Here is a 27,169-nt window from a genome sequence, read left to right as displayed (position 1 = left end):
CCCTAACCCCTAACCCTAACCCCCTAACCCCTAACCCCTAACCCTAACCCCTAACCCCCTAACCCCCTAACCCCCTAACCCCTAACCCTAACCCCCCTAACCCCTAACCCCTAACCCCCCTCCTCCTCCTAACCCTAACCCCACCTCCTCCTAACCTAACCCCCTAACCCCCTAACCCCCTAACCCCTAACCCTCCTCCTCCTAACCCTAACCCTCCACCTCCTCCTAACCCTAACCCTCCACCTCCTCCTAACCCTCCCCTCCCTCTCTCTTCCCTCCTCTGATCAAATTGATGTTTAGCCAGTGATTCTTTGGATTACTTCATCAATTTCTTGGATCCTTCTGGCTGTTTGATCATTGCCAATCTCATAGACAGTCAGAGTCCTGTTAAGACTTCTTATAAGCTCCTCAAGTCTTCTAGCTTGTCTTCTCATCTCCAACATCTTAGCTCTAAGGGCTTGGTTGGTAGTGTGTGGTTGTTCAGACCTGACACAAGGCTTACCAGCTAGATGACAGGGAGCACATCTACCAGTAGGCTTAGCTACACAGAGAAGTCCATCCTTGATACACTTGGCACAGCCAATAGCTTGGACTACCCCTTCCTCCAGAGTTTCATTGTGTCTTCTATGTCTGTCAATCTTGGTTTGGGACCAGGCTGGTGAAGGTTGATAGTCTGGTGGTGGTGCAGTTGAGTTGGCATCAGTGAGGTAATCTGGTGGAAGATCAGTTGATGAGGAAGACATGTTGATTGTATGGTGGTGATGTAAAAGTATAAAGTAAAAGAGATAGTTGGGGGAAAAAAAAAAAGAAAAAAGTGGGAATAGGTGTTGTTTATATATGTTGCAAAGTGAATTTTTTTCACTTGCTTAGTAAGCTACAAGCCATCTTTTGCAAGCCATCTCTTTTAAGCCATCTTTTGCAAGCCACTTTTGCAAGCCATCTTTTGCAAGCCACTTTTGCAAGCCATCTTTTGCAAGCCATCTTTTGCAAGCCACTTTTGCAAGCCATCTTTTGCAAGCCATCTTTTTTGAAATAATTTTCTGACCAGCCGCTTTTGAAAAACTTTTTGACCAGCCGGCTTTTTGAAAAATTTTTGGGCCATGACCAGCTATTTTTTGATTTCATTTTTCAGGTGATTTTTTTTCCCCAAAATCTGAGTGTCAATCGGATGACTCACAGAGGGATGCTACGCACGGTGCTGCATTTCTCTGCGCTCTCGTCAGAGTCACTCCATACAAAACTGGCTTGATTAGTATGGGGCCTTCAAGATTATTGCGCTCTTGACAGGGGGATTCATACAACTTTGCGATAGTTTAGCCCATTATTCTCCATACAAGTTGCGACTAGTCGCGCTGTAGGGTAAGGTGTGACCAGCTTAAGGATAGGCAATGCGACAGGCTGCGATTCTCCGTCAAGTCAACATGCGATGGGTTGCGCTGGGTAGTGGTGCTGGTGCGACAGGTTGCGATTCTACGACCCATCATATGCGATGAGTTGCGCTGTACTATGGTGCGACCATCTGCGCCACAAATGAAGGTGGTGCGACAGGTTGCGATTCTCCGTGATATAATATGCGACCAGTTGCGCGCTGAGTTGAGTTGCGTTCGCGATAAGTTGCGCTGGGTATGTAGACATTGCGACAGATTGCGATTCTCCGTCAAGGCAATTGCGATGGGCTGCGCTGGCTGTCCCCATGATTGGTATACGATGAGATATATCTGTTGAGGATGTGTCGCACCATGTCAGAGATATGTCGGAGTGATATGGGCCATGACCAACTTTGGATCAGGATTGGTCGTTTGGTCTTGAAATTGGATATCAAGGTGGTTGCATGCACGCAAAGTCATGGATACTCAATGTCAACTGATAGATATATATATCCCAGCTGATGCCCGTGATCGTGTCTCTGTTCTCAACTCAACAATATATTTGCTATATTCTCATCCACCATGCCGGAGCTATTCGAGATCAAAGCATTTGCCGCTCTCCTCAAGGCATCTCTCACCGATACACCTCAACACTTTACGATCGTCACCTATCCGAAGCACTGTGGTAAAGATGCGATCATCAACAAAGCCGATGCCGAAGCTGCGATGGGTACTCCGATTCAAGTGGCTCTGACCAAGTCAGACATCTCTTCCTATGGTAAAGAGCTGGTCATCCGGATCAGTCCCACCCGGGTTCTCATCTGTCACTTTGCTCTTCATGGTCATGCGGTCACCCTGTCACCACAGCAACTCAAGATGGCCGATGTCTGTCGAGAGGCAGGACTCCCACCTTTCACACCACTCATCTTCCGAGCTCTCGGTGATCACAACTCAATTGCAGTCATCGATAGGAACAAGCTGTGCCGACTGGCTTTTGTTCAACTCAAGGATGGTGAACTCTTTGAGACTTGTAGGACACAAGGTAGAGGTCCTTGTCCTGTCAAGGAGTCCGAGCCGTTTGAGCAACTGGTACGATCCATTCCCTCCCGAGGTTATATCAAACGGAACTTTTCTCCTATTGCCCATTATATCTATTCAAAGTAAGTCATCGGACTTGGGACTTGGGTCAGTATGCCAGCTGCTGACAGTGATATGTAGCCAGGATCTATTCAATGGGTTCGGTGGTTGTATGATCAACGAGCTCCTCTTCTATGCCGCCATCCATCCCCTCACACCCACCAACATAGTCTTCAATCCAGATGACACCCGCTATGTGGAACGACTGTTCAAGTCAATCTTCAGCTCCACAGCTTACACCAATAATGTCATACTCACAGCGGAACGGGCAGGTAGGATGGGTAATGGGTTTCATCATCCGATGGGTCCGACACAGTACAGGAAGAAGATCACCCGAGTCTACCGCAAGACAGGACCAACTGGCAACACTTATGTCCCAATCGAACTGGCTCAAGCAATGATTGACCGAGGCCAGGTCAAACCTATTCCCATCTCCCCAACCCGGGTCAACAGACAAGCCCGAACTCCAACTCTGCGTATGTCCCTCCCTCTTCACTGTGTCAGACACATCAAGGGCAAGTCCGGCAGGTACTACTACACAGTCATCGACAACTTCCCTCATCCACCTCCGGAAAAGGTCAAGTGGGAGGTCATCCCTCGGTTCTCACCTGGCTATCGGTCTCAAGAGCTATTGCTGGACAAGGCAGAGCCGTCGATAGGATGGGCCAGCTTCTTTGACACTCAGACCATGCTGAGGATTGAGAGCAGTGCACCTCTCAGGAGACATGCCGACACCTCAGCAGGACATGGTCGACCAGTCAAGACTCGGATGCTGGCTGCTCATCGAGCCAAGGTGCCAGCTGCAATGATGACACTGTTCAGCAGAGTTCCTGCCAACATGCTGGCCGACACTTTACAAGCTGGTCAAGCTGGCAAGGATCAACTACAGACTTGGTTTCTAGCATGGACTCAAGAGCATGAGATGGCCAGCCGAGAGGTTCAAGGGGTGTTGGCTGGTGATGCAGAACAGGAGGGAGAGGAAGCTCGAGGTGATGACCAAGTAGGATAGGTATGCATAGAGATATGGCGCAGATGATCGCAGGAATCTAGAGTGCTCACCATAGCAAGTCGCAATGGATCGCAACCCATCCATCTTCTGGCGCAACCTATCGCAAGTCCCACCAGGCTTTGTCGCAACCTGTCGCAGCTAGCATACATGCAGTCGCATCCTGTCGCAGAGGGATGGGTCGCAATCTGTCGCAGGGGGAGTTGTGATGACGAGGTGAAAGATATAGGTCGGTGGAAGGGATTTGTTGGGAACCTCATCAGTGGACAGGGACATCGGAAGGGGAGGAACCAGAGGTGATGGAGGATCAGTTGTTAGCTCATATGATAGCTGGGATGAAGTATGATCCACTGGTATGCATGGGCCAAGGAGTAAAAACCAGCTGGAATTTATATAGGGCATCAGAGGTGACTGGACTATGGTGGGGAGGAGAGTCGGAAGGGATGGCTGATTGGTAGACTCACAGAGGTGACAGAGCTTCAGTTGATAGCTCATATGATAGCTGAGGTCGAGTATAAGAAGATAGTATGCATGGGCCGGGGAGTAAAAATCAATTGGTTGTACACAAGTGCAGTACATCAACGAGAGACACACAAGACATGGAAGGTGATCTTGATGCCGTCATTGAGGATGTTAAACTTTCCTGAGAGTACCTACTGAACGGTCATATCGTATTCTCATATTGTGATACCATTGCTCTTCCACCACCATGCCCAGTGAAAACCACGCCGACCGCTCAGGAAAGTGCAACCTATGTGAGAAAGACTATGCGGACTTGTTGGATCATATCAAGAAGAAGCACAAGGGTCACAAGTTCACCGCAGGTGAGATCTCCAACACTGAGGTAATCATCTGCACCTGTGGTCGAGTGGTGCTCAATCAAGCAGGACTTTGCAAGCACAAGACTCGGTTCCACTGTCCCGATTATTCACCCATCCATCGTCCCAAGCGGTCACCCAGCTCATCTCTAACACCGGCTCCCTCAATAGCATCTCTCCTCCGTCACTCATCTATCAGTTCTCCCTTGAGCTCACCTGGTCCATCCTCATCCCGTGCCAGACCACTGTCAAGTTCTCCCTTGACACCTCCTCCAGCATCCTCCTCTCTTATCCGACCTTCACCATTGTACTCCCCTTGACCTCACCCCTCAGCTCTCCATTGACCACACCACCTCTTCGAACTCCTTCAACACCAGCGACTCCATCAAGAGATGCGGCTCAATCCTTATCACCCAGCAGCTTGCCCAGCAGCTTGCCCGTCACTGGGTTACAGCTCAACTCCCCCTCTCCCATCCGTTCCTCCTCAAGGCTGATAGCTCCGGTGTCTTATGTCTATGAACCTTTTACAGATGATGATATGGAGGTGGATCAGCTGGAGGGGAGGAGGAGCCGGAAGAGATAGAAATGATAGCACTATCTGACAATGGTTCTTCCTGGTCAAACAATAGATCGGACTCTGAAGATGATGAGGACGAGACGGTGGGGCCAAGAATGGTATTATCCCCTTCCTCAATGTCGTCCACCCCCCCTATCATCCAGTCTCCCATTCAGTCTCCCGCACCTTTCCTTCCGTCACCACCACCACCTGCTCCTGATGGACTCCAAACCCCTTCACTCCAGCCCTTACTCTGTCTCCCCCTCGACCATCACCTCCTCCGTCCCAACCTCAGCTTTCTCCCCCTCGGCAATCACCACCTCTCTCACAGTCTCCTCCCCTCCGGTCCATCACTTCCGACACCGTCCCATCTGGTGGGTGGTCACCACCTCCTGCACCACCACCCGAACCACAGTTTGATATCAGAGATCTCCCGTTCATGGAAGGATTTCAGATGCTTCCCGATGTGGTGGAGGGCAGGATGGCTCAGCTGAGGAGGAAGCCTATGGATGTGGATAGATGGGAGCTGGTACTGTCACCCGAGGAGTACCTTTGCAGGTTTGAGAGTTCCCTGGCCGATGTCCAACTCATCAGCAGGGCTCCCACCAGGAAGCTCCACACCACCTACCACCGAGGTCCTGCCTTTGACCGATACCTCCTCCTGGCCGAAGCTACCCATCAGCTCTGGGTGGGAACTCAGTACAAGGATGGGTTCTTTGAAGAACTCAACAGGTATCAAGTGGCCCAGCCCGGTCGGATGGTTCACCAAGCTACCCTCGGCAATGTCCATGTCCCCACCTCCGTCTTTGTCCACTGTCTCATCTCGGCTGGTTGTGATGCCATCCGACTCAAAGCCTACGGTCAGAAGATGCCCATCCTGAATAGGTTCCTCACCACCGAGCCTGCCCAAGTGGATCACAAGTGGGCAGAGCACAACGAGTGGGACATAGGTACCAGCTTTGGGTCTGACTACATCTGGTTGTTCCACTCGGCCACCGGTGTCCACCATGGCGTCCGTCATTATCCCATGATGGTGCCAGGCTCGCTTGACTTTGGGACCGTCAACCTGCAAGCCATGGATGACAACCGTCGTCAGTTCTCTGTGAAGATCTACCCGAGGATCGTCCATGTGATCAAGTCATTCAACAGTCATCTCCAAGGGGGTATCCCCAAGACACTCCGGGGCATACGGTACCAGGTCAACTCGGCTTTGAGGATGATCCACAGTCTGACAAGCAAGGATGACAAGGGATTGGGTGGGTTCAGGATAGAGGTCACCGTCAGAGCACCCAGCCTGAAGGAGGCTACAAGGATAGTGGGTGCCACCCGATTCTTTGATCCTTCCTACTGGCTGGGCCGGGGTGATGGACCCCACTTCCGTCACCCGCTGGATGCCAAGCTGGTCAGCAGGGAGGCCTTCCTGCAGAATGCCCACTGGGTGTATGATCAGGCCGAGACCAACCGGATCTTCAGCGGTCGGGATGGTGACAAGCCAAGCAAAGCTCAGATTCAAGCTCTCACCGACATCCTCAATGGTCTGGGATGGAATGCAGGCTTCCGCAAACCCAGCAAGTCTATGTCCCAAACAGCCTGGTGGACCGGAACTAGGTGGATCCTACCTGCTTCCCTGCTCTCTCAGCCAAGTATCACTCTGATCAACAGATCAGCAGGGTCTATGATCTGGCTCGGAACTCCATGGCCAATGGTATGCTTCCCTGCAAGAAGGAACCCGATGGACATCGTCACCACTACCAGCGGAACAACCCTTCACCATTCAGGATCAGGTGTGCGGCTCCTGGTTGTAACCACAGGCTGGCTCGGGAGGGGATTCTGAGGTGGATAGCAGAGCTGGTCACCGCTGGGTTGATAGACGTCCCAGATTTGGAGCTGGAAGGGGACTGAGTAAGGTGAGTGTCGCATTCTGTCGCATCCCTCTCCACCACCTGGCGCACACTGTCGCCCATCCCTCCCCCTCCAGCGCACACTGTCGCAGCTCTCACCATAGACTGTCGCATCCTGTCGCAGGTGACCTCCCAGATGTGCAAGCTCTGCGATCCCCTGCGACACTGTGTTACAGACTGTACGGTGAACGCTGACTGTGAGATGATCGGGTGCTGACCGGTACAGCCCATGCTGAAATTTGATCCCGTCACCCACCCACCAGTGTACCGAGTGGGTGAAAATTAATTTCCATGCATACATCTCAAGTCCTACGCATGTACAAGGATTTTATGCTGACAGAGTAGCTTTCCCTCTACCAGATGATATAGGTTTGGTTGCTTGAATGCATGCGTGGAGGTCATCGGGAGGCTACTGGGTCACCACCGGCTAAGGGGTCAGGCTAAGGGGTCAGAGGTCCGAGTGAGTGAAAATAAATTCTCACTCATCACACATCACTCCCATGCATGTGAGACTATTTTATTCTGACTGACCGAGTCGCTCCCTACCAGGTAGCATACATTCTGTCCCACTCATACATACCTGGTCGACACTCTGGAGGATTTTCAGGCTGCCGGTCTAAGGGGTCAGATTTGATCCCGGGCTAAGGGGTCAGACCACCGAGTGAGTGGAAATAAATTCTCACTCATCACACATCACTCCCATGCATGGCAGACTATTTTATCCTGCCTGACCGAGTCTCTCTCTACCAGGTGATATCCATTTGGTTGCTTGAATGCGTCGATGGAGGTCAACGGGAGCAGACTTGGTCATCGACCCCTAAGGGGTCAAGTTAAGGGGTCGGACCACCGGGTGAGTGAAAATAAATTCTCACTCATCACACATCACTCCCATGCATGTGAGACTATTTTATTCTGACTGACCGAGTCGCTCCCTACCAGGTAGCATACATTCTGTCCCACTCATACATACCTGGTCGACACTCTGGAGGATTTTCAGGCTGCCGGTCTAAGGGGTCAGATTTGATCCCGGGCTAAGGGGTCAGACCACCGAGTGAGTGGAAATAAATTCTCACTCATCACACATCACTCCCATGCATGGCAGACTATTTTATCCTGCCTGACCGAGTCTCTCTCTACCAGGTGATATCCATTTGGTTGCTTGAATGCGTCGATGGAGGTCAACGGGAGCAGACTTGGTCATCGACCCTAAGGGGGTCAAGTTAAGGGGTCGGACCACCGGGTGAGTGAAAATAAATTCTCATTCATCACACATCACTCCCATGCATGCATGCACATTTTATCCTGGCTGACCGTGTCCTTCTCTACCAGATGACAGGGCTCCCATCACATGCATGCATGCATGGTCGGTACTCTGACGGATTTCCATCCCCCCCAGATTGGATCCCGGGTTAACCCGTCCGTCCACCCGGTCAAGGTGAAAATCTTTTCTCATCCATCACACATCCCACCCAGCTCCATTCCGACTTCAGATTCGGGATCGGCGCCCTCGGCTCTGCCAGATAGGCCTCTCAGATGCATGCATGAAAATTTCACCCCGACGGTCCCCCCCGGTCCGGTCCGAGGTGCCCCCCCCCCTCCCAATAACGGGCGTGTAACCCCCTAACCCTATTTATGCCGAAACGTCGACGGCAACCGGCGAAGCGACCGGTACCACCCCATCGCAAGGTTCTACGAATTGAGGAATTGAAGAAGACGATGGACCCGATGGAGCTAAGGAAGCTAGGACGAGGTTATCGGGCAAAGTAGTGTAGCGAACGATGTAGATAAGCCGATGCATGAGGACACCGATGGGCGGCCAGAGCCGTACCCATTTGGGGGTTAGGGAGACCGTCGGGACGAGGACGAGGGAGAAGCCAAGCTGACGAGCCGATGACTTGACAGTATAATATCAACAATAATCCAAGGCTCGCCCAGGAAATTCAAGTGACATCGTCGGTGAGTCGGTATGACAAGGCGGCATGTGGGCGATGGCTGACGGACACCTCAAGCGATATGACATCGACTCGTCCTCCCACTGTCATTCTGCCAAGCACGCCTGTGCATGTCCAGACCTACTACTGCAGCCATACCCGTTCCAACCGATCAAACATCACGGAGACAGTAGATCGGATTCTGGGAGACAACGCTGGCAAGCCACTGCCAAGGCTGCCGGAACGTGGCGACCTTTTGATCCCTCGTGCCACAGGTTATGGCGGTCCGAAGTACTGGGCCATCAGGCTCTCTGGCCAACTGTTGCAAGATGATCAGGATCGCATTCTGGGAGCCATTCGATCGGGTGAAGAGGCTGGTTGTAAGGCATACATCAAGGGAACCGAGCGCACTTCTGGACTCAGCCCTCATCATCTTGGCATCTTCTTCCGAGCTTCCAACATTCACTCACCGTGGGTCACCAACGACACCGTCCAACCGAACCGAAACCCACAAGTAGCTGCTGGCCGGAAGCAACATATGCTGGAACTCTGCCTGGCCATTGGTGACGTCGCCGACCAGAGGGTTCAGTCAAGGATACGAGATCTCGACCCGGAAACCTGGCAAGCTCATCGAGCCAGTACACAAAGAATGAAGGCTGCCCTGGACCAAAGCAAGCTTGACCTTCGAGGTGTCTCTGCTGCCGACTCACCTAACCATCCAGTGGGACATGTCTCCGAGTTCTTTCGCTTCGGCCACTTGGCCACATGCTCTGCCGTGACACAAGGACAGTCTGAGAAGATGCACCTCGACTCCCATGATGACAGAAGACTTTACACCACGCTGCTCGTACTGGGCCATCGGAACCAGGACTGGGACCACAGCCAAGGCCAGGGAGACCTATTGATGCCAACGTTGGGTTATGCTCTTCCTGTATACCCCGGTGATGTCGTCTTGTTCCAGCCAGGGGTCATACCTCATCTCGTCAAGGCGCTCAACCCACAAGATGCCAGGAAACGAGTGGTGATCACCATGTTCACCTGCGAGCCGACTACTGATTACCTGAACATGGCAGGTGTTCAGATTCAGGATCGGAGAAGCAAGGGTCAACGGTCCGGGGCTGGTGAATGTCCTCGATGTGGGTCAACGTTCAAGGACCTATTGGAGCATATCAAGAAGCAACATGCCGATGACAGGTTCACAGCGCAGGAGATGGGTGCCACTGGCCTGTGCGTGTGCTCGTGCGGAAAGGTGACTTTGAATGAGAGGGGGTTGAAGCTGCATCGCAAAAGGCATCCTGAGCTTCATGCAGAGGAAGGTGATTCTGTATGATGACAAGTAGAATACGTACAATTGTGGTAGTGATGTCGATATGCTATATTTGGTTGAGCGAGGACAGTGTCATTGGGAGACCCCCTGGTTGACTAGGGGTCAGCATCAGTGGTACATAAAGAGCTCGGCAATCGCTCCATAAAGCCAACCCCTGGTTGACTAGGGGTCAGCATCAGTGGTACATAAAGAGGTCGGCAGTCGCTCCATAAAGCCAACCCCTGGTTGACTAGGGGTCAGCATCAGTGGTACATAAAGAGCTCGGCAGTCGCACCATAAAGCCAACCCCTGGTTGCCTAGGGGTCAGCATCAGTGGTACATAAAGAGCTCGGCAGTCGCACCATAAAGCCAACCCCTGGTTGACTAGGGGTCAGCATCAGTGGTACATAAAGAGGTCGGCAGTCGCTCCATAAAGCCAACCCCTGGTTGACTAGGGGTCAGCATCAACCCTAAGTCATCTAGGGGAGACGCGTCTGCTCGTACGATGGGATATATCCCAAGGTTCTTTGGGGATGAGACGCGTCTATACCCACCATACTTTGTATGTAGGCCTTTTTCTCATGCGATTAGACTTGATCATTGAATCCATATCACATAACAATCACCATGCCAATTGTAGGGGTCGTTGTAGGGGTTGTTGTAGGGGTTGTTGTAGGGGTTGTGGTAGGGGTCGTTGTAGGGGTCAGCCGTGAGTACGGCGGCACTTTCTGATGCGTAAACCCCCTACTGGTTTTGTCAGATCAGAAGGCTGTAGATGCTTATCTTTGTCATCCTGATAGAGATCGTCACTCTCATCACGAGCATACCACTTGGTCATCATGCGTTGCAGCATAGCGAATGGCAATCAACTTTTTGACCGCTCAGACATAGTGGGAAATTTGATCCCGTCTCTAGGGGTCAGACGGTGCCGTGAGTGAAGATAAATTCTCATTCGTCACACATGCATCCCACACTCACCCCACTGGTATATTCTGGTTCACACGCTTTTCCTCTACCAGGCCATATACATTATCCTGCATACATGGGCTCATGACGGACGATTGGAATTTTTTTCAACCCCCAAATGATTAGGGGTCAGACCAAGTCGTGAGTGAAGATAAATTCTCATTTGTCACACATGCATCTCACACACACCCCACTGGTATATCCTGACTCACACGCTCTCCCTCTATTGGGAATGTCTTTCAGACTGGGTAGAATGCATCTACAACGGACAACAGAATCTTTTTTCGCCAAGTCGGAATGACAATATGTGTAGGGGTCAGACCAAGTCGTGAGTGAAGATAAATTCTCATTTGTCACACATGCATCTCACACACACCCCACTGGTATATCCTGACTCACACGCTTTTCCTCTATTGGGAATGTCTTTCAGACTGGGTAGAATGCATCTACAACGGACAACAGAATTTTTTTTCGCCAAGTCGGAATGACAATATGTGTAGGGGTCAGACCAAGTCGTGAGTGAAGATAAATTCTCATTCGTCACACATGCATCCTACAATGGTCCAACTGGTATATTCTGGTTCACACGCTCTCCCTCTACCAGGCCATATACATTATCCTGCATGCATGGACGCATGACGGACGATTGGAATTTTTTTCAACCCCCAAGTGGCACCTCGGCTTTAGGGGTCACTCCCGTCCCGACTGAAAATATTTTCTCAAACACGCTACACATCACCTAGAGACGTCAGATCAATTTTCCCTGTATCCTACACGTCCCCTCTACCGTCTGGGCCGATAATATGCATGCTGGGTGAGACGACCCCCCGGCCGGGCGTGTAACCCCCAAGAGGGATCCAGATGGGAATTTGATAGAGTGAGTTGAAGGCGTTCCATCCTCGCAACGTCTCTTACACGTCCTTCGCGGAGGCTAGACCTACCAAAAGGTATCGAATCGTCGATCAGTTGAGAGATCAAGCTGATGAGCCGGCTCATTAGACTGTCCAATTATCAAGAATGATAATATCGTCTATCACATCCGCAATAAGTTTCCCACCTTGTCTTCTCTCATATTCAGATGAACTCCTAAATATCTACGCGGATGGCGGCCAGCGCATTCCTTCGAGTTGTCAAGCCCGCCAGTCCGTCTGCTCTCGATACTGTTGATTACGCGACGATCGACACAGGGTCTCTCCCAACTCACTGAACCCTTTCTCGCGTATATGGATCACATGCTTGCTAACGTCTATATAAGACTAGCTATTTTTGCGTTGCCCTGCAACTGGTAGGCTCGGGAAGTATGGAGGGGCGGGGACAGATCACGACGTGTAAGCCACAGTGCACAACAGAGTCGTTCCCGTGGCGACCTGGTGAGAAAACTGGGTCATGATGGTCGTATACACGTCTGCTTCCGGTCACACCCTGTTTGTTGTGGTGATTTTCAGCATGAGGGCTAGGTCCGATCATAAATGCTTTCCACCAGTCGCGAACCGCACGGCTGACGACAGAAGCTAGCCACACCAGCTAGTCTGGCACCTTCTACCAAGGTAGATCGAAGCTTATCTCGAGCGACACGTTTCACTATTCATGCCAATGAACTCTTCATCCTCACCAGATCTGGCAACCTTCTCGACGGTTCGGAAGCATGAATCGTATCGACGACCTACTCAAGTGAGCGGAATCCCCCGGTGTTAACATTTCATTTGACCTACTTTGGAACACGCTCAATACTTTCCCACTAAGTTTCCGAGCCGTCAGAACCTGATCGGCTTCGAGAACGCTATGAGCGAATGGCTTCTCGACAATGACTGTGAGATATTAGCGGCTCTCTGGCCAGTGACATTCGGGAATATTGTTTTCAGTGGGACTTACCGTTCTTGCCTGCCTACAAAGATTGGATACACAGTTGGGCGTGCGAAGCCCCTGGGGTCACCACCACGACCAGCCCTACTTCGGGGTCTTCAAGCATCTAAACCCCATACTCGCGTATCGCGAGAAGTCGACTAAGCAGCTAGGGCCAGGCTTACCTGAGTGCCGATCGATGGGGTGCTCCTGACCCTGAACGAATGCGTAAATGCGGTATGCGGGCACAAGTAAGATGACAGGAACATGGAACGTGCGCGTTGTATAGGCATACCCGACGAGCGCAACGTTTATGGGTTTGCTCATGCTGATGAGTTTCGCTTCGGCCGTGATCGGGCAGTTGAATAAGGAGCATTGACAATTGCAAGCAGTGCGTATGTATTCCCTTCACATTTTGCAGGACTACGCAAGATATTTACTATATCAGAGCAGCTCACCGAACAATTATGCGATACGCCGTTCCGGTTAGAAGGTTTACATCTGGCGAGCGGGGTTCTGGTAAGTTAACCTGCCTCATTCATATCTCTATCCTGCGTATAACGGACGGAGGACTTCACAGCCCAATGTCTCCACAGGGCAAACCTCGATTGGGGGTTGTCTAGGTGATTCCAGCTTTGGTGGAAATCCTCAAGTCTGCACCAATGGACACCTAGCGCTACGATGTTGTAGACCTTGGGGAGGGCGATTGAAATCACTGTTACATTAGGGGGCCCCGAAAACACAGATATTCATGAATCATTTCATCTCAAATAAGTGACACAATCGCGAGTTACTATCTTTCCCCTCCCAGGTAGGTTAGTGACACCTGGTATCGTGACATTTTATGACCATGGTCGAGCTTCCCCTGGTTGCTCAGCTTTATTCTAGGTCTTTGAGTCAACTGCCTCGGTAGGTTGTGCATCAGCGATGTCATCGGTGGCGGATGGGGCGTCTGGAATGATCGAGATAAGTCCAATCAACGAGATGACGGCAGGCACTACCAGGGCAGCGTTCAGCGCCAAGAGAATCGAGAGACGAGATTTGTCGGAGCCAATGGCAAAGGAGACAGTCTGACCAGCACATTCGCACGCTCTGAAAAGACCTCCAGTACGAGTGGAAGCTTTGAGGTCGGTTGAAAAAGTACTCAGAGTCCAGTAAAGGTAGATCTGACACCAGTATCCTGACGCAAACATGACAAGGTAGCAAAAATACGCCCGGCTCCAAAGCCCGGAGTCACTGGTCATACATCGTCAGCCTCGTCTCCAAGGGCGACAAAGGCAACTTACACCGTATAATCATAAGCGGTCGACTTTGGAAGGCTCCACTGTTTGACGTTGACCCACACCAAGGCTGCAATGTTGGGAGCTAGCCAGATTGCCGCTCCGTACCACGCCTTCTTCTTCGGGGACAGCGATTTAAGATCAAGGAATCGGCCGTACATCAGAGTGGTGATAACCGCAGTGGTAGCTGAAACGCCATCAGCTGAATCCATTCGTTTGACCCGATATGTTACTCACGAGCAAGGAAGGAAGATAGAGCTCTGGCTCTGACACTGAAATGAACTGCGAGGTATGTTCCAAAGGGAGCGAGAAAGAAGAACGAGTAGAAAGCAGGGGCAGCGATAAGCCATAGCTGGTTAAGTGTAAGCGATAAACTGATTGATAGTGATTGTTTCGATACTTACTCGCTTGTTTCCAAAGTGTTTGATCAGAGCTCTCATCTCCTCGGCCCACGTGATCTTGCGGGATATTGGCACCCGCGTACCATCATTCCTACGGACCTTTTCAGATGGGGAAAGGAGCAACGCCCAGATCCAGCCAGTTGACTCTAAAGTCATGAAGACAATGTATGTGCTCCAAGCGACTCCACCTGCTCCGGCGGTCTTGTAATTCGTGACAAGAGCAACGATTCCTCCGAGGATACTTCCAGAGTTTCGCATACCGGACCAGATACCTGCAGAGGAATTGTAAATCTTTCTGTAGATTGTAAACATTGAGCTGGCGAAACAAACAATAACTCACTGAGATATTTTCCTCGTTCATGCAACCGAGGATATGTCAACATGGCCGCGCCTTCAGAGACGTAGACGAAACCATTGGTCAAGCCAGTCACGACCTTGGCAAACACCAAATACCATCCAGGTCCACCTTTGGCAACGACACTGATGAAAACGTCAGCGGTAGATTTTCGAACAGGTCTTTCAGACTCACTATGATGCCGAGCCAGTGAGAGGGAAACAAACAGCATTGATCAGACAGGCCCATCTGACTCCAAGTTTGTTCACTAGAGGTCCTCCAAAGAATGTCATCAAACAGGTACCGGCGTAGTTGAGAGCTTGGGCGAGATTGGCCAAGTTTGGATCGCTCAACCCGTTCCCACCCAGATTGGACATGGCATCGGCTAATGCGGGACCAACGAAGGAGACTCTGAAGAGGGAGCTTATCAGCGATCTCCGAGATGACGACGCGTGATGTGGAATTCAACTCACGCTCCAAAGAGAAGCATTTGGCAGAGGACACCCCGATAGAATCTGATATATTTGGGCTTACTCAGGTACTGCTCGTCGATCTCTTCGCTGTCATCGTATTCGATTTGAGTCTCGATGACGTTCGTTTCAGCAAAAGGCTGCTTGATCCCGTCCTCGGGGGCCACGCCTGTAGCAATATTGGCAGTTGTGACACCGTGCGACATGGTCACTTGGAATGGTGATCAGAAAGATATCGTACAGTAGGAGGAGAAAGAGAGGACGACTTTATTGGGGACCAATTATTCAAGTCCGTTTATAAGGCTTCTCGTAGACTTCGCGGATCACCCCCAACAGCTTGGCATATTCGGAGATGAGCGACTTGAATGTCCCGCTTATCGTGTCTTTATCGCAGCAACAAGATGCAACCGCCGCTAAAGCTTTCATTTGTACATAGAAAGAGCGCTAGCTGTATTGGGCAATCAGCCGCAATGATTGGTGGTCCAGCGAAAGTGCTGAAGCATGACAACCTTGCCAAGGATTCTCTGGACATCGTTATCAAGTGATCAAACTTGACTTCACACGGCGCTATCAGGCACTCTTTAGCTTACGCCACTGTAATAATTGACAAGAGGATAAGCGGTATACGCTTGCACCGCGATGGCGGAGTTCGGCCGTATCGTCCAATGAGGGCTTGGTCCTCGAATCAATGGGAGGTTTCAGTGACACGATCGTGGGTTTGATCCTCCGGGGATATCTACGTGCGATAAGGACCATACGATGATAGGTATTTGTTATCAAAATGTTTGAAGATACCTGATTGGGCGTAACGCTATACCGAAGCCATTCAATCCCGGTTGGACGACTGAGCATAGTTTGCAGGACTTTGCCGTGAACTGTCAGCTCTGTCAGTACCTCTATCTCGGGCAGCACGGCTCCGAAAGCTCAGGTCTCTCACAGTTCGCCCTTTCGGGTTCTATCAGCGAGCAAGATACTCAAAACTCGGAACTGAAAAGCGAGGGTATCTGCAACGGATCGGCATGGAGCGGATGAAGTGCATTACATCATTGGCATCTCTCGACCAATCATTGCGCCTGCGGTTAGGCTGCATTGTAAGCGTATCGGCCGCTTGGACTGAAAAAGCAATACTGTCCGTAAGAATGATATGCTGGGGCCAGTCAGTGTGTGTAAGTTTAGTGTGCTGTATCGAGATGCACTACGCTCGCAGACTGGTATCACCAAACTGTGTAGATCTTTAGTAGTACTGATCATTGAACGGACCTCACATCCATTTACGAAGGTTTGTAGCGAAGGAAATTAGTTTTAACAGTATGTCTATGCGAGGACTGTATAATCTTCGATGTTTGCCAATCACATTGGACCATCCATGGAGACACGTATAATGTTTGTGTCTTGAGCTACCGTGGTCGGGGAACAAAATCAGACTCACAAAGGCGATGAGGCTCAACTCGCTAATTCTAGATGGCCAGGATACTCTTCCATCCATAAGTAGCAGATCCGTTCTACATGGGATGAGTGCGACATCAAGGAGACGGGGTTGTATCAATGATCGGAACGATGGTCTGATCGAAACATGTGTATTAGCAAATGCAAGTGACAAATGAATGAGCATGATGTGAAAGGCTTGGCGTTGGAAGGAAATCTTGGAGGATCCAGATGTCAGCGCAGCGGCCGTGATATCATCCCTCCATGAATCCAGTCTTTCTTTGGTCAAAGGCCTATTAAGCTCTATATCCTCACCTCACCTCACCTTCGATAGCCAAAGTACTGACTGTGTGAATGCTCATTGCGTGTGGTGAGACCAGAATATGAGGGGTGAATCAAAGACCAAAGCCGTGATGCAGTCGACTCACAGATCGTCAAGGTTGATCCCACTTCCTGGATCCCTCAAGATCTGAATTTGCCTCTCCACTAGTTTCAAGATAGCTTCACGCCATATCCAGTTCACACCATACGTCATATTGAAAAGTCAAGAGCGAACGGCGGGTCAGGGTGAAGGGCAAGCAGGAAATGTTGTAGGGTATGTGTGCGAGATGGGCTGCGTTCAGTTGGCTTGGGTTTGAGCACTATACCGAGAGGTAAGTTCACAGATTGGACGCAATATATATCAGCTGATTGCGTGTCAGACGGGCTCATCGAGGGCATGAGATTGTTGGCTTACCACCTTGAAAGGGGTGAAAATACACTCCACACATCTAAGCCAACTCTCAACCGAAGTTCCACCCCAATCAAGTACCGGCTAGCGTCCATTCGACGGCTTGTCCATGCAGTCTGTCTCAAGAGGCAGCCACCGCGTGAGTTGAAAGCGCCTACATGATGCTGATGTTTTGGCGGATATTGGCAGGGAGATGTACCGATGACGTGTAAATTGATGTCGTGTGTGCGGTTGTGTTCCCCTTTCGCGTTGAAGTCCCCGAGCCTGTCAGCGTTGAAATGTAGCAGAATATGACATATCGACAGTCGCCTCGATGGGACGAAATGATGAGCAAGTGCGAATGTATATTATTTCAGTCCATGAGTCATGACAAGAATGACAAAGCGACATGTGATTCAACGAGAAGGTTGATGATGATGTACGAACAACCTCCACACAACCTCCGCCCGGATCACGTTCGATTAGAGACCTACCACTGTTGGTCAACCCAATCATCACAAAAGTTAACATTGCACGTCGGGTCAGAGGACAAGCAATGGACTAATCGATCCATGAAGTCTAAAACCACTGCCCCTTGTACCGCATGCTCATGTCCAAAAGCGAGACCCGAAGAAAATGCAGATACCCCGATATCGATGTTATCTCAACGCACGTTCTTATCGGGAGAGCAACTTCGACTGTCAGTTTCGACCTGTAGATACGGCGATGAAATCATAAGAATGTCAGCCTACATCGGCAGGCACGTACGCGATATGAACGTGCCCAATGATAGTAAGAACGAGACCGGCACCCGGATGCTGATAAAGCTATATAAGTCTTTGAAAGGTTGGTGGGATGCTCAGGTGATCCTAGCATTCTGGAGATTACGCTGTCCATTTCAGTGATGTGGTCTCAAATCATCGCCGCTTCATGGGCATTTACCGCTTGTGCTGCAGCACCTCTGCTCGCACGAAACTTCCCTGCCGGTCAATGTGTAGTTGATGTCAAAATTGAGACTTGCGGTGACTTCAATTGTAAATTGGATGGGTATCACCGAATTGATGCTTTCCTTACTCAAAGGATCGAAGCGAACGGTGAGTCTCGCTATCTGATATCATTGCTGACTTGATAGGTTGGAACTATGTCTTCTACAAGACAGAAGACGAGATTAGCGATCGGTGTGTCACAGAAATCAAGGTTATCGAGGAAGGGAAGGAGGCACCGGAGGGAACTGGCTGGTATCGTGAGTCCTTGATACATGGTAAACATGATCTCTATCTCATGTGATGAGATGCGATCCGTAGCTGCTCCTCATTCCGCTCATGAAGGCGTGACTGATCAAGGTGGACCAACACTGTGGTCAAGAAGAGATTATGACCTCCAGCAAGCCGGGAAAGTCGTTGATCTAGTGGTTGTGAGACCAGGGCGATGGGCCAATTCCACGGAAGACTTTGTCAGGTCCTCTGTCAATCTTGGTCTAGGAGAAGCCGCTGGGGCGGTCGCTTTCGAGGATTACAGGGAATACGATTCAGTCTCTTCTGGATGGATCTATCTGGTGAGTCTCACAATCCCGTCTTCGTCGCATCCATCCCGCTAATCTGATTACAGGAATACACGGTTGCCGGTCCTCGCGATCCCATCACTGATGTGCAAGTCGTCGCTTGCTCAGGAGATTCTGTTGGTGCTCATTGCGGCAATGAGCTTCTTGGCAAAGGCTGGAAGAGAAGAGATACCGATCTTAACGGACCTACCGCCAACGGAAGCCATATCTACATCTTCACCACCACTCAACTTCAGACCAACAGAGAATGCGTAACATCTCTCAAAGTCGTGGATGATGAGAACGATAAGACAGTGTCTGTTAATCTGAAGTGCGTCTCAGACCTTTTAAAGGTGAGGTTAAAGCTGACACGCGATACACGACTCAGCGACGGCACTACAGGGGATGAACTCTATCTCGAAGTCACAAAAGCGAGAGATGAAGACTGTATAACCAGCATCCGGCCGATCGACACTTCTCGATACTTTGCCGAGCCATGGTACGATGTCGTAACCGACAGCAATGGTCAACCAGCCGACGTCAACGCCGGTATCGGGTCTGCCGACCCCATCTTTATCTATACCTCAAAGCTCGTCGAAAGACCCAGAAAGGAACCAATCAAGCTCTCCTTCAGCTCTGACGGTACTTTCCGAATCGCTTTATTCTCTGATCTTCACCACAGTCATCATTCAGCTATATGTCGAGATGTCCCAGAACAGATCGAAGCGGATTGCAGCGAAGAGTATAGCTTTGCGTTTATGGGAGCAGTGCTTGACCACACTGAGCCTGACTTGGTAGTCATTGACGGGGACCTTTACGCCGAGAACGATAGGAAGCAAGATAAGACCACCTATCCTCAGTTGACCGACGGAGCGATCGTCAAAGCTATTCGTCCCATCATTGAAAGAGGTATCCCATTCGCTGTTACTTATGGTAATCATGATGCTGAAGGATCTTTGCTGGTAAATGATATCCTTCGATGTTTCAAACTCAGAGCAGAACTGACACCTAATATAGCGGGAAGAAATTCAACGAGCAATGGATATTCAACCTGGGTTTGTTGGGAGTCGAGGATTGAATCAGCTCGATGGTATTGGAAACTACAAACTCGATATCACCAAGTCGAAAGACTCTGAGGATATCGCTCATCGACTTTGGTTCTTCGATTCTCGATCATACACCTACTTCGGAAACGGCACCAACTCGGGAGACTACGGGCGAGTGGAACAATCACAAGTCGACTGGTATTCAGCCAATGCCGATGCCAGCATCAATGCGATGGCCTTCTTCCACATCCCCGTTGCTCAGATCAGTGAGTTTATCACGATCTCAAAGATCCAACGCTGACATGAAAGCTGTAGGTGATGCTATCGGATTGAACACCACGGCCAGGATTGGTGTCCACGGAGAATCCGTCTGCCCTCAAGGAAATGGATGTTCCAATACCCCCAAGCTCGATGACCCTTATGTATCTCTTTTCGATGCCTTTGTCAACGCTGGTGATGTGAAAGCTACTTTCTCTGGTCACGGTAAGCTGAAGATCATTCGTGCTCTGCTTGATAAATGCTGATACCGAGACAGACCACTCTAATGACTATATTATCGAGGCGCAAGGCATTCAATTGACCTATGACGGTTCAGCTGGATACACCGCGTATAGTGCCGGTGATGCCAGTGAGTACTTTCTCATTCACAGCTGCGATTGAGTCTGATTTATCTCCTTTATGATCCAGACTACAATCGTGAGATGCGAGTCATCGATGTTGCCGAACATGGAAAAACTGTCTCAACCTTCAAGATCATCGATGATATCTTAGCTGGAACAGTACACCGAAATGAGAGTGAACCTATCGTTACTCTGTTCTAAGGTTCCATTCTCCATTGACGGGCTCAGCGGTAAGTACAAAGTATAAGATTATAATAAGATGATACCTCTGGAATTCCCTTCACATGTGAAGGTCTATGTAGAATCACATAGAACGGCAAGTCAAAGCATGAAATGTATGAACATAATATCCGCATTTGCGGGTGTTAAAGGTGGGAACCAAACTACCAACTCGTTATACTTTCTTCTGCAAGACCTGCTGATTCGGATAAGGGATCCAAAGCAGTTGACGACGGTGATGATCCAATCAGCAGTGAATGCTGACAGTACTTGTATGGCTTGCGTGTCTATGAGCGATATATCAAGTATGAACGTGAACAATCTCAGCATCGTTCAACAAGAGAGGAGAGGGCGGACCTATTATACCACATCACCACACGACCCTTCATCTTTTCTTTCTTTCTTTCTTCTCTTTCTTCTCTTTTCACTTCTCTTGCTCGTTCTAAACGTAGAAACACATCTACCGCTCTTTATCGCTGTCTTTCACATCCTTGTATGTATCGTGTATCATTGACCATACGACAGTCAACTTCTCGATGCTATGCGTGTCCAGAGACTCAGGATCTTGGATCAGGTATGACACAGTATCGAAAGTACCAGCCCATTCGTCTTGCAGACAATCGTCAACATCTGGCTCGCTCACCAGTTCCCAATGCACAAGAAGATGCGTCTTATCGCCATTCACTCAGAGCTCGGAAGCCGGCGAGAGTAGTGTTGAGGAATGAGAAGATGGAAGCCTGGTCCTGCAGGAATAATAGGTAGCTTAAGGCTGGGGTGAGTCGTCTCGTCTTTCATTGTGAAATGTCAGCTTTGTATCTTGTCCGTCCCTTCCCTCCCTCTCTCTCTCTCGCTCTCTCTTTCTCTCTCTGTCTGTCTCTCCTCCTCTCGTTCTTTCTCATATTGTATCCTGACTCTCATCAATCACGACATGAAATCCGGCCAGTAGACCAATTCATGATTGACGTTGAACCCATCACAAATGATTCTGATGGGTACAGGTGAGCATCAGACCATAGCCCTCCCATCCCCTCTTGGACTTCTTCCACCGTCGTTCTGTCTTTTCTCACCGTTCTCGCCTGCTTTCACACCTTCCTCTGTCATCACAGACCTGTTCAACTCTACCTTGTATCCTTACTCTACTTATCTCTGTTCTCCCCGTGTCTCTCCCTCTTACTTCGTTTGCACTTCGTCCCCTCTTCCTTTTCTTCATCTCTCTCGTCTCTCTCTCATCTTTTTTATCTCTTCTCGATCTTCGGTCACGTCAAAGTGCAACAGGTTCATTTCAGCTCACGTCAGCTCATCTCACGTCAGGTCCAATGCGCCTCAATCATGCCTCTCGTCAGCTCACTCTCGACTTACTGCAAGATATAAATACCTCGATATTTTCCATCTATCCCTCTTTCTTCTTTCTTCTTTCTTCTTTCTTCTTTCTTCTTCCGAAACTTACCTCTTCTCCTCTTCACACGGCAACATCAACCCATTCATATATCTGACTTGTATATAGTCGAGAAGAGAGATAGAGAAGAGTACGATTTAGTAAGAATAACCCATTACTACCACTCGAGTAAGTCGCCATCCATTCCAACCCCCCCTTCCTTCACCCGGTGAAGATTAGTCACTGACAGACATCGTACTAGAAGATACAGACACTTATACAACTTGGTATCCCCTTAATCCCCATCCTCCTCCCTCGCTCCAATACCCAGTTCAAACTCGATACCCACATCCAACTCCTTCTCATCCCACCTTATATTGTCGTCATAAGTCAATATGCCACCTGGCAAATATCTCCCTACCCCTTCCCCATCGTTACATCCTTACCTCCCGCTGCCGATGGCAAATCCAACTCTGGCGAGAAGCCAAAATACCCTCCGCCGAATCCTCCTCATTTGCACGTTCCAACCATAACTCTCTTCTAGGGGCGAACCCCTCATCATCCGCCTCCTAAGGGAAAAACAATGAGGGTGGGAAGGGGAAGAAGGAGAAGCGGAAGAGGATGAAGAGAAGGGGTGATGAAAAGGAGAGAAGGACAACCCCTTCCAACCATAGAACAGACTCAACATCCCTTGATTCCCCCTGGAGACGTCGGCCAGGAGATCCTCGCGGTCTTCAAAGCAGCCGACGACCGTTGCCAAGATGAAGGCTGCTTCTACTTCCGCTTCTGCCCCTACCTCCTCCATCACCGAAGAATCAGCGGTGGGTGGAATCACCCCCATCACACATCAACCATCCGAAGAGTACCGATCCGACAGTATCTTCCCCCGGTGAGCTCGAAACCACCTCGACGACCTATCCCGGGAGGCTCTGTCCCTCCTCTACTCGTCAATCGAAGGCGCGGAAGTGGTAACCGAAAGGTTCATCAAGTTCTGCCGAAGTTCCAAGTGGAGAAAACAGGTAGAGGATTATGAAAGAAGGTGGAGTAGGTATAGCCGATACGTTAGTCAGGTGAAGCAGGCGTTCGATGGGGTCAGGTCCAAGGTGAGTGGGTTTTTCAGGTGATGTTAAGTGATAATAAAGCTAAATTGAATTGATCAGCTTCCCCCTACCACCCCCTCCCCCACAACCTCCACCATCAAGCCTCCTTCGTCATGCACGGTACCTTGAGAGAGGGCAAGAGGCTTCAGATTCAATGAGGGTGTCTTCCTCAGCGAATTGTCTTTTGCCTTCTCGGATTTCACAACTACGGTGAACGAGCAAGGCAAAGAGGTCGATGACGACGAAGATCACGACTCGGATCTGATAGGTGGGAGTCCGGAGGTTAGGGCGTGGATGGAGACGGTTTGGGAGTTTGGAGGTCCTGGCTCTTGGTTCGATCTGGAGGACGAGGATGAGACGACCCAGTCCATCTCACACGCAATCCGGATCATCCGAGATTGCACGACCTGTCTCATCAACCTCGAAAAAAATGAAATCGGTCCATTCTCGTGAGTAGACGCCATGTAGTTGCTGCACCGATGCTGATATCTATCGTCACAGGGTTGCGAGATACATCAATTTCTCGGGCAATCCTGTCCCTCTCATCGAGCATCGAGACTTCGCTTTCCTCCATGGAAGTCCGGAGAAGGACTACAAAGATTCTCTAACCGTGACTCTTTCAACCCTCTTCGATGATCCGAGTTATCCCAACTGTCCCGCCATCTACCAACTTACGACATTGCAAAACCACCCTCCTCTCACCAGCTGGACCAGCTATTTAGCCCATTTGACCCTCAAATCCCCAAGGTCGCACGATCCCGGGCCAAACGGTTGATGAAAGCTGGTAATGAGAGGGAGGGGCAGATATACAAGCGTCAGGTGAGGCAGGAGGCCGGGGGTGTGTATAACCTAGAGAAGATTCTAAAGGAGTGTGTTGCGGCGGTGACGGAAGAGTTTGAGGAGTCGAACAATGATGAGGATGCGAAGAGTGTAAAGGGAAACTCCCATCTCCCCCTACCACCCTCTATTTTACGTCGAGTGCTTGTAGATTGAGAATAAGCAGCTTGATTGGCAGGTTCTGTCGGTGGCGCAGGGAATGGGTAAGGTCTGCCATGCCTCTTGTGTGAAGAAGGTAGACATGGATCAGGTGGGAAAGGTCGGTGCGTAGAAGAAGAGATGAGAAGTAGATAGATATGCAACTTGATTGACATGTCCTGCACAAGGTGATCCGCCCTTTAAAAGTTGGAACCGCTGCGATTTGTGAATCTCGCTGCTCATTTTCAATTGACTTTCCAGTCCAGTAATGCATAAGACAAGTATAATGACCATCGTGTATAAAGCAAGCACCCTTCATTCAATTTTAACTCTATCATCTATATCTCTCTTCCTTCCGTCTACTTCCCTTTCTCATCGTCCATGTCGTCGTCACTGCTTTCCTCCGATGACCATTGGGTGATCTCGTATCCCAGTCTTCGCTCCTCGGCATTGTATAAGCGCTGGGAGTGTTTGAGGGACAGCTTCGCCCTCTTGGATGCTCCTGCCGATATTAATTGGTCAACTACTTTTCATTCAAATTCACAGGATTGAATGAGAAAGTCAAACTCACTCTTGGCCTTCTTCGCGACTCGTCCCAACGCCTCCTCATACTCACGCTTCATGTTGCTCATCCTCTCCTCCATTGCAGCAACATAAGCTTTCCTCGCTTCACCCATCTTCGCCAACTGCCCCCGCAATCTCTTAGTCTTTGCTTGTTCCTGTGCTAAAAGATCCCTCGCTCGTTGCTCCTCCTTCTCACGGTACAGGTCGGATACCTCCTTTCGGCCGAGGTCCGCCCCATGCTCAAAAGTAGTAACATAGGATCGAAGGTCTATCCAGGCCGGTTGTCGGTCGTATCGTCGTGCCACTTTTTCCGCAGCGGCTTCGACTCGCTCAATGGTACCTGGAGAAGGGAACCTGAGAGGTCGAGCACGAGCCTGAGACGATACAATGGTAATCAGCACAGTAATTGGTATTGTAAGGTATAGAATAACCCACCTGAGCGAGCAGCTCCGCATTCTTCTCCCTGGTATGCACAATGGCATCATCAAAGATTATGGTATCGACGGGACCAAACTCCTCGTCATCTTCGTCTGCACCAGGAGAGGAGGGGGGGGATGGAGAAGGAGGGTTCGAAGAGGGTGAAGGTCGAGGAGAGGGGTGATGAGGTGGTGGAGGGGGTGGTTGACGAGGAGGTGGAAGAGAAGATCTTGGTGGTGGTGTTGAGGGATCCTTTGGACCAGAGACGGAAGATGGACCGGAAGGGGAGGGTTGAGGAGCAGAGTCTTGTTGGGGAGCTGGTAGCATGGGGCCATCGAAGTTGGTGGTGAAATCATCCACATCGGGGTAATAATCCTCTTGATGCGGAATTGAGGGGAATGGTAACTAAGTTTGGTGAATATTAAAGTCAGTGAAAGGATCCTCTAGAGGATTAAGATGAGAGCATCTCACCGGTCTATCTCTCAGCAAATCCTGTGATGAAGAATAATGTTAGTTGTGCAATGGTCACCTTTGGAAGAAGGTGGAGTTGACCCACATTTTCTTGTCCATCCCATGGATCTGACCCATCGCCTCCCTTCTCCTTACCCATATCTTCGTTCTCATTATTCTTCTCCAGATTCCCCTTCTCGATACCCATCTCATCACCATCTTGGTCCATCTTCTTAACCTCCTTACCCTTCCCTTCCACGTTGGCTTTATCTACACCGAAGTTCTTGTCTACCCCATATCTCTCCCCTCCTTCCTAGCGATCTTCTCAGCCACTTCAGGGGGTATGACCTTCCAAGGTTTCTCCGTTCCAGGTACCCAGTCCGCCCAAGCCTTCTCTCTGGGTTTGAGCTGAAGACGGACATACCAACTAAACAACTTTGATATACTTGTATCATAAGCAGCTTTTTTTTGCTCTTCAGTCGCCGCACCTTGTTTTGAGCGTTGACCTAATTTACCAACGAGAATTTTCTTCTCTTCCTCCCTCCAATCCTCCAATTCAATTACCGCATCTGGTCCAAACTGATCTTTCCTGATGTACTTGATCAGCTTTTTGGTCTCGTTGACCATCAAGTCGGCATTGGGATGGCTGCATGCGATCTTGAGGTCGGTCACACACAATATGCAAGATCGGAGGCGGACACGCATGAACGAGTTATCGTCCCCTTCTTCAACGAGATTTCCGTTGGCATCGAGGTACTGAATGTCGATGCCGTTGGATTTCATGAGGATTGATGGAGCTTCGGTGTTGACGCAGCGGTTGGAGACCAATCTGCATCGTTGACATTTGTGGAGAAGGTGTCTGTTGAAAGCGAGGATGGAAGTGGTTGAGGGCGAAAGATGAGGAAGGAAAAGTCGAAAGTATGGTGGTGGTGGTGGTGGTGACGAGCAGAGTCACCGAGAAGGGCGGAGGGTTAGGTAGATTTGTGGCTGTTAGAGGGTAGCAATGAGCCTTATGAGCGAATGTATCCTTTCCTCGAGGACAAGTGACCGAGAGTTCAAGTGAAAGGGCATGGTGTGAACGAAAAGGAAGAGGAAGAGAAAGACTGGAAGAAAAGTGAACAATCACTCACTCAATCCACCCCACCTTATCCCTTATGAGCAGCTTCAATTGTGGAAGTCGTATGGACTTTCCAGCTTGCAAATTCCTTTCTTCCCATACTACAAAGAGCCATTTCGGATCTTTACCTTTCTTTGATGGCTTGGGTTAGGCAGTGAGAACTTTGTTTCGACTCTTGTTGTGATGAACAGCTGAAGTACCCTTCTTGCTGGTAGAAGGGGTCTTCGATGTGTATTTCGTGACGCCCATAACGAGAGTGGGGGGAAGGGAGGCTGGTGAATTTGGAGTGTCGAGAGG

At 50.0% G+C, this 27,169-nt stretch overlaps 6 protein-coding genes across 6 annotated transcripts; 4 read left to right on the top strand and 2 right to left on the bottom strand.

Moving 5' to 3' along the window:
• Positions 1 to 1,949: 1,949 nt before the first annotated feature.
• Positions 1,950 to 2,620, top strand: I302_107920 (uncharacterized protein; the record flags this gene model as incomplete). The annotated part of the gene is made up of 2 exons (XM_065870566.1): positions 1,950 to 2,527; positions 2,590 to 2,620. 2 exons carry the CDS (start codon positions 1,950 to 1,952, stop codon positions 2,618 to 2,620), a joined length of 609 nt encoding a protein of 202 aa, XP_065726638.1.
• A 6,178-nt stretch (positions 2,621 to 8,798) lies between these two features.
• Positions 8,799 to 10,046, top strand: I302_107919 (uncharacterized protein; the record flags this gene model as incomplete). The annotated part of the gene is made up of 1 exon (XM_019192953.1): positions 8,799 to 10,046. The coding sequence occupies one exon, from the start codon at positions 8,799 to 8,801 to the stop codon at positions 10,044 to 10,046; it is 1,248 nt and encodes a 415-aa protein (XP_019044430.1).
• A 3,668-nt stretch (positions 10,047 to 13,714) lies between these two features.
• Positions 13,715 to 15,521, bottom strand: I302_107918 (uncharacterized protein; the record flags this gene model as incomplete). The annotated part of the gene is made up of 7 exons (XM_019192954.1): positions 13,715 to 14,066; positions 14,117 to 14,297; positions 14,348 to 14,462; positions 14,515 to 14,783; positions 14,852 to 14,991; positions 15,041 to 15,256; positions 15,319 to 15,521. The coding sequence occupies 7 exons, from the start codon at positions 15,519 to 15,521 to the stop codon at positions 13,715 to 13,717; spliced, it is 1,476 nt and encodes a 491-aa protein (XP_019044431.1).
• Positions 15,522 to 18,353: 2,832 nt separating this feature from the next.
• Positions 18,354 to 20,856, top strand: I302_107917 (uncharacterized protein; the record flags this gene model as incomplete). The annotated part of the gene is made up of 9 exons (XM_065870565.1): positions 18,354 to 18,543; positions 18,639 to 18,692; positions 18,754 to 19,004; positions 19,058 to 19,320; positions 19,378 to 19,951; positions 20,007 to 20,301; positions 20,351 to 20,518; positions 20,571 to 20,663; positions 20,723 to 20,856. The coding sequence occupies 9 exons, from the start codon at positions 18,354 to 18,356 to the stop codon at positions 20,854 to 20,856; spliced, it is 2,022 nt and encodes a 673-aa protein (XP_065726637.1).
• Positions 20,857 to 23,010: 2,154 nt separating this feature from the next.
• On the top strand, positions 23,011 to 24,124 carry I302_107916 (uncharacterized protein; the record flags this gene model as incomplete). The annotated part of the gene is made up of 5 exons (XM_065870564.1): positions 23,011 to 23,138; positions 23,229 to 23,352; positions 23,410 to 23,459; positions 23,523 to 23,798; positions 23,851 to 24,124. 5 exons carry the CDS (start codon positions 23,011 to 23,013, stop codon positions 24,122 to 24,124), a joined length of 852 nt encoding a protein of 283 aa, XP_065726636.1.
• A 559-nt stretch (positions 24,125 to 24,683) lies between these two features.
• Positions 24,684 to 26,538, bottom strand: I302_107915 (uncharacterized protein; the record flags this gene model as incomplete). The annotated part of the gene is made up of 6 exons (XM_019192957.1): positions 24,684 to 24,826; positions 24,896 to 25,262; positions 25,324 to 25,710; positions 25,777 to 25,797; positions 25,862 to 26,068; positions 26,131 to 26,538. 6 exons carry the CDS (start codon positions 26,536 to 26,538, stop codon positions 24,684 to 24,686), a joined length of 1,533 nt encoding a protein of 510 aa, XP_019044434.1.
• Between the last annotated feature and the right edge of the window lie 631 nt (positions 26,539 to 27,169).

This window comes from Kwoniella bestiolae, chromosome 6 (genome assembly GCF_000512585.2).
Source record: "Kwoniella bestiolae CBS 10118 chromosome 6, complete sequence".
Lineage (NCBI taxonomy): Eukaryota > Fungi > Basidiomycota > Tremellomycetes > Tremellales > Cryptococcaceae > Kwoniella > Kwoniella bestiolae.
Note: the sequence above shows the minus strand (reverse complement) of the source record. Positions and strands in the feature narration are given on the sequence as shown.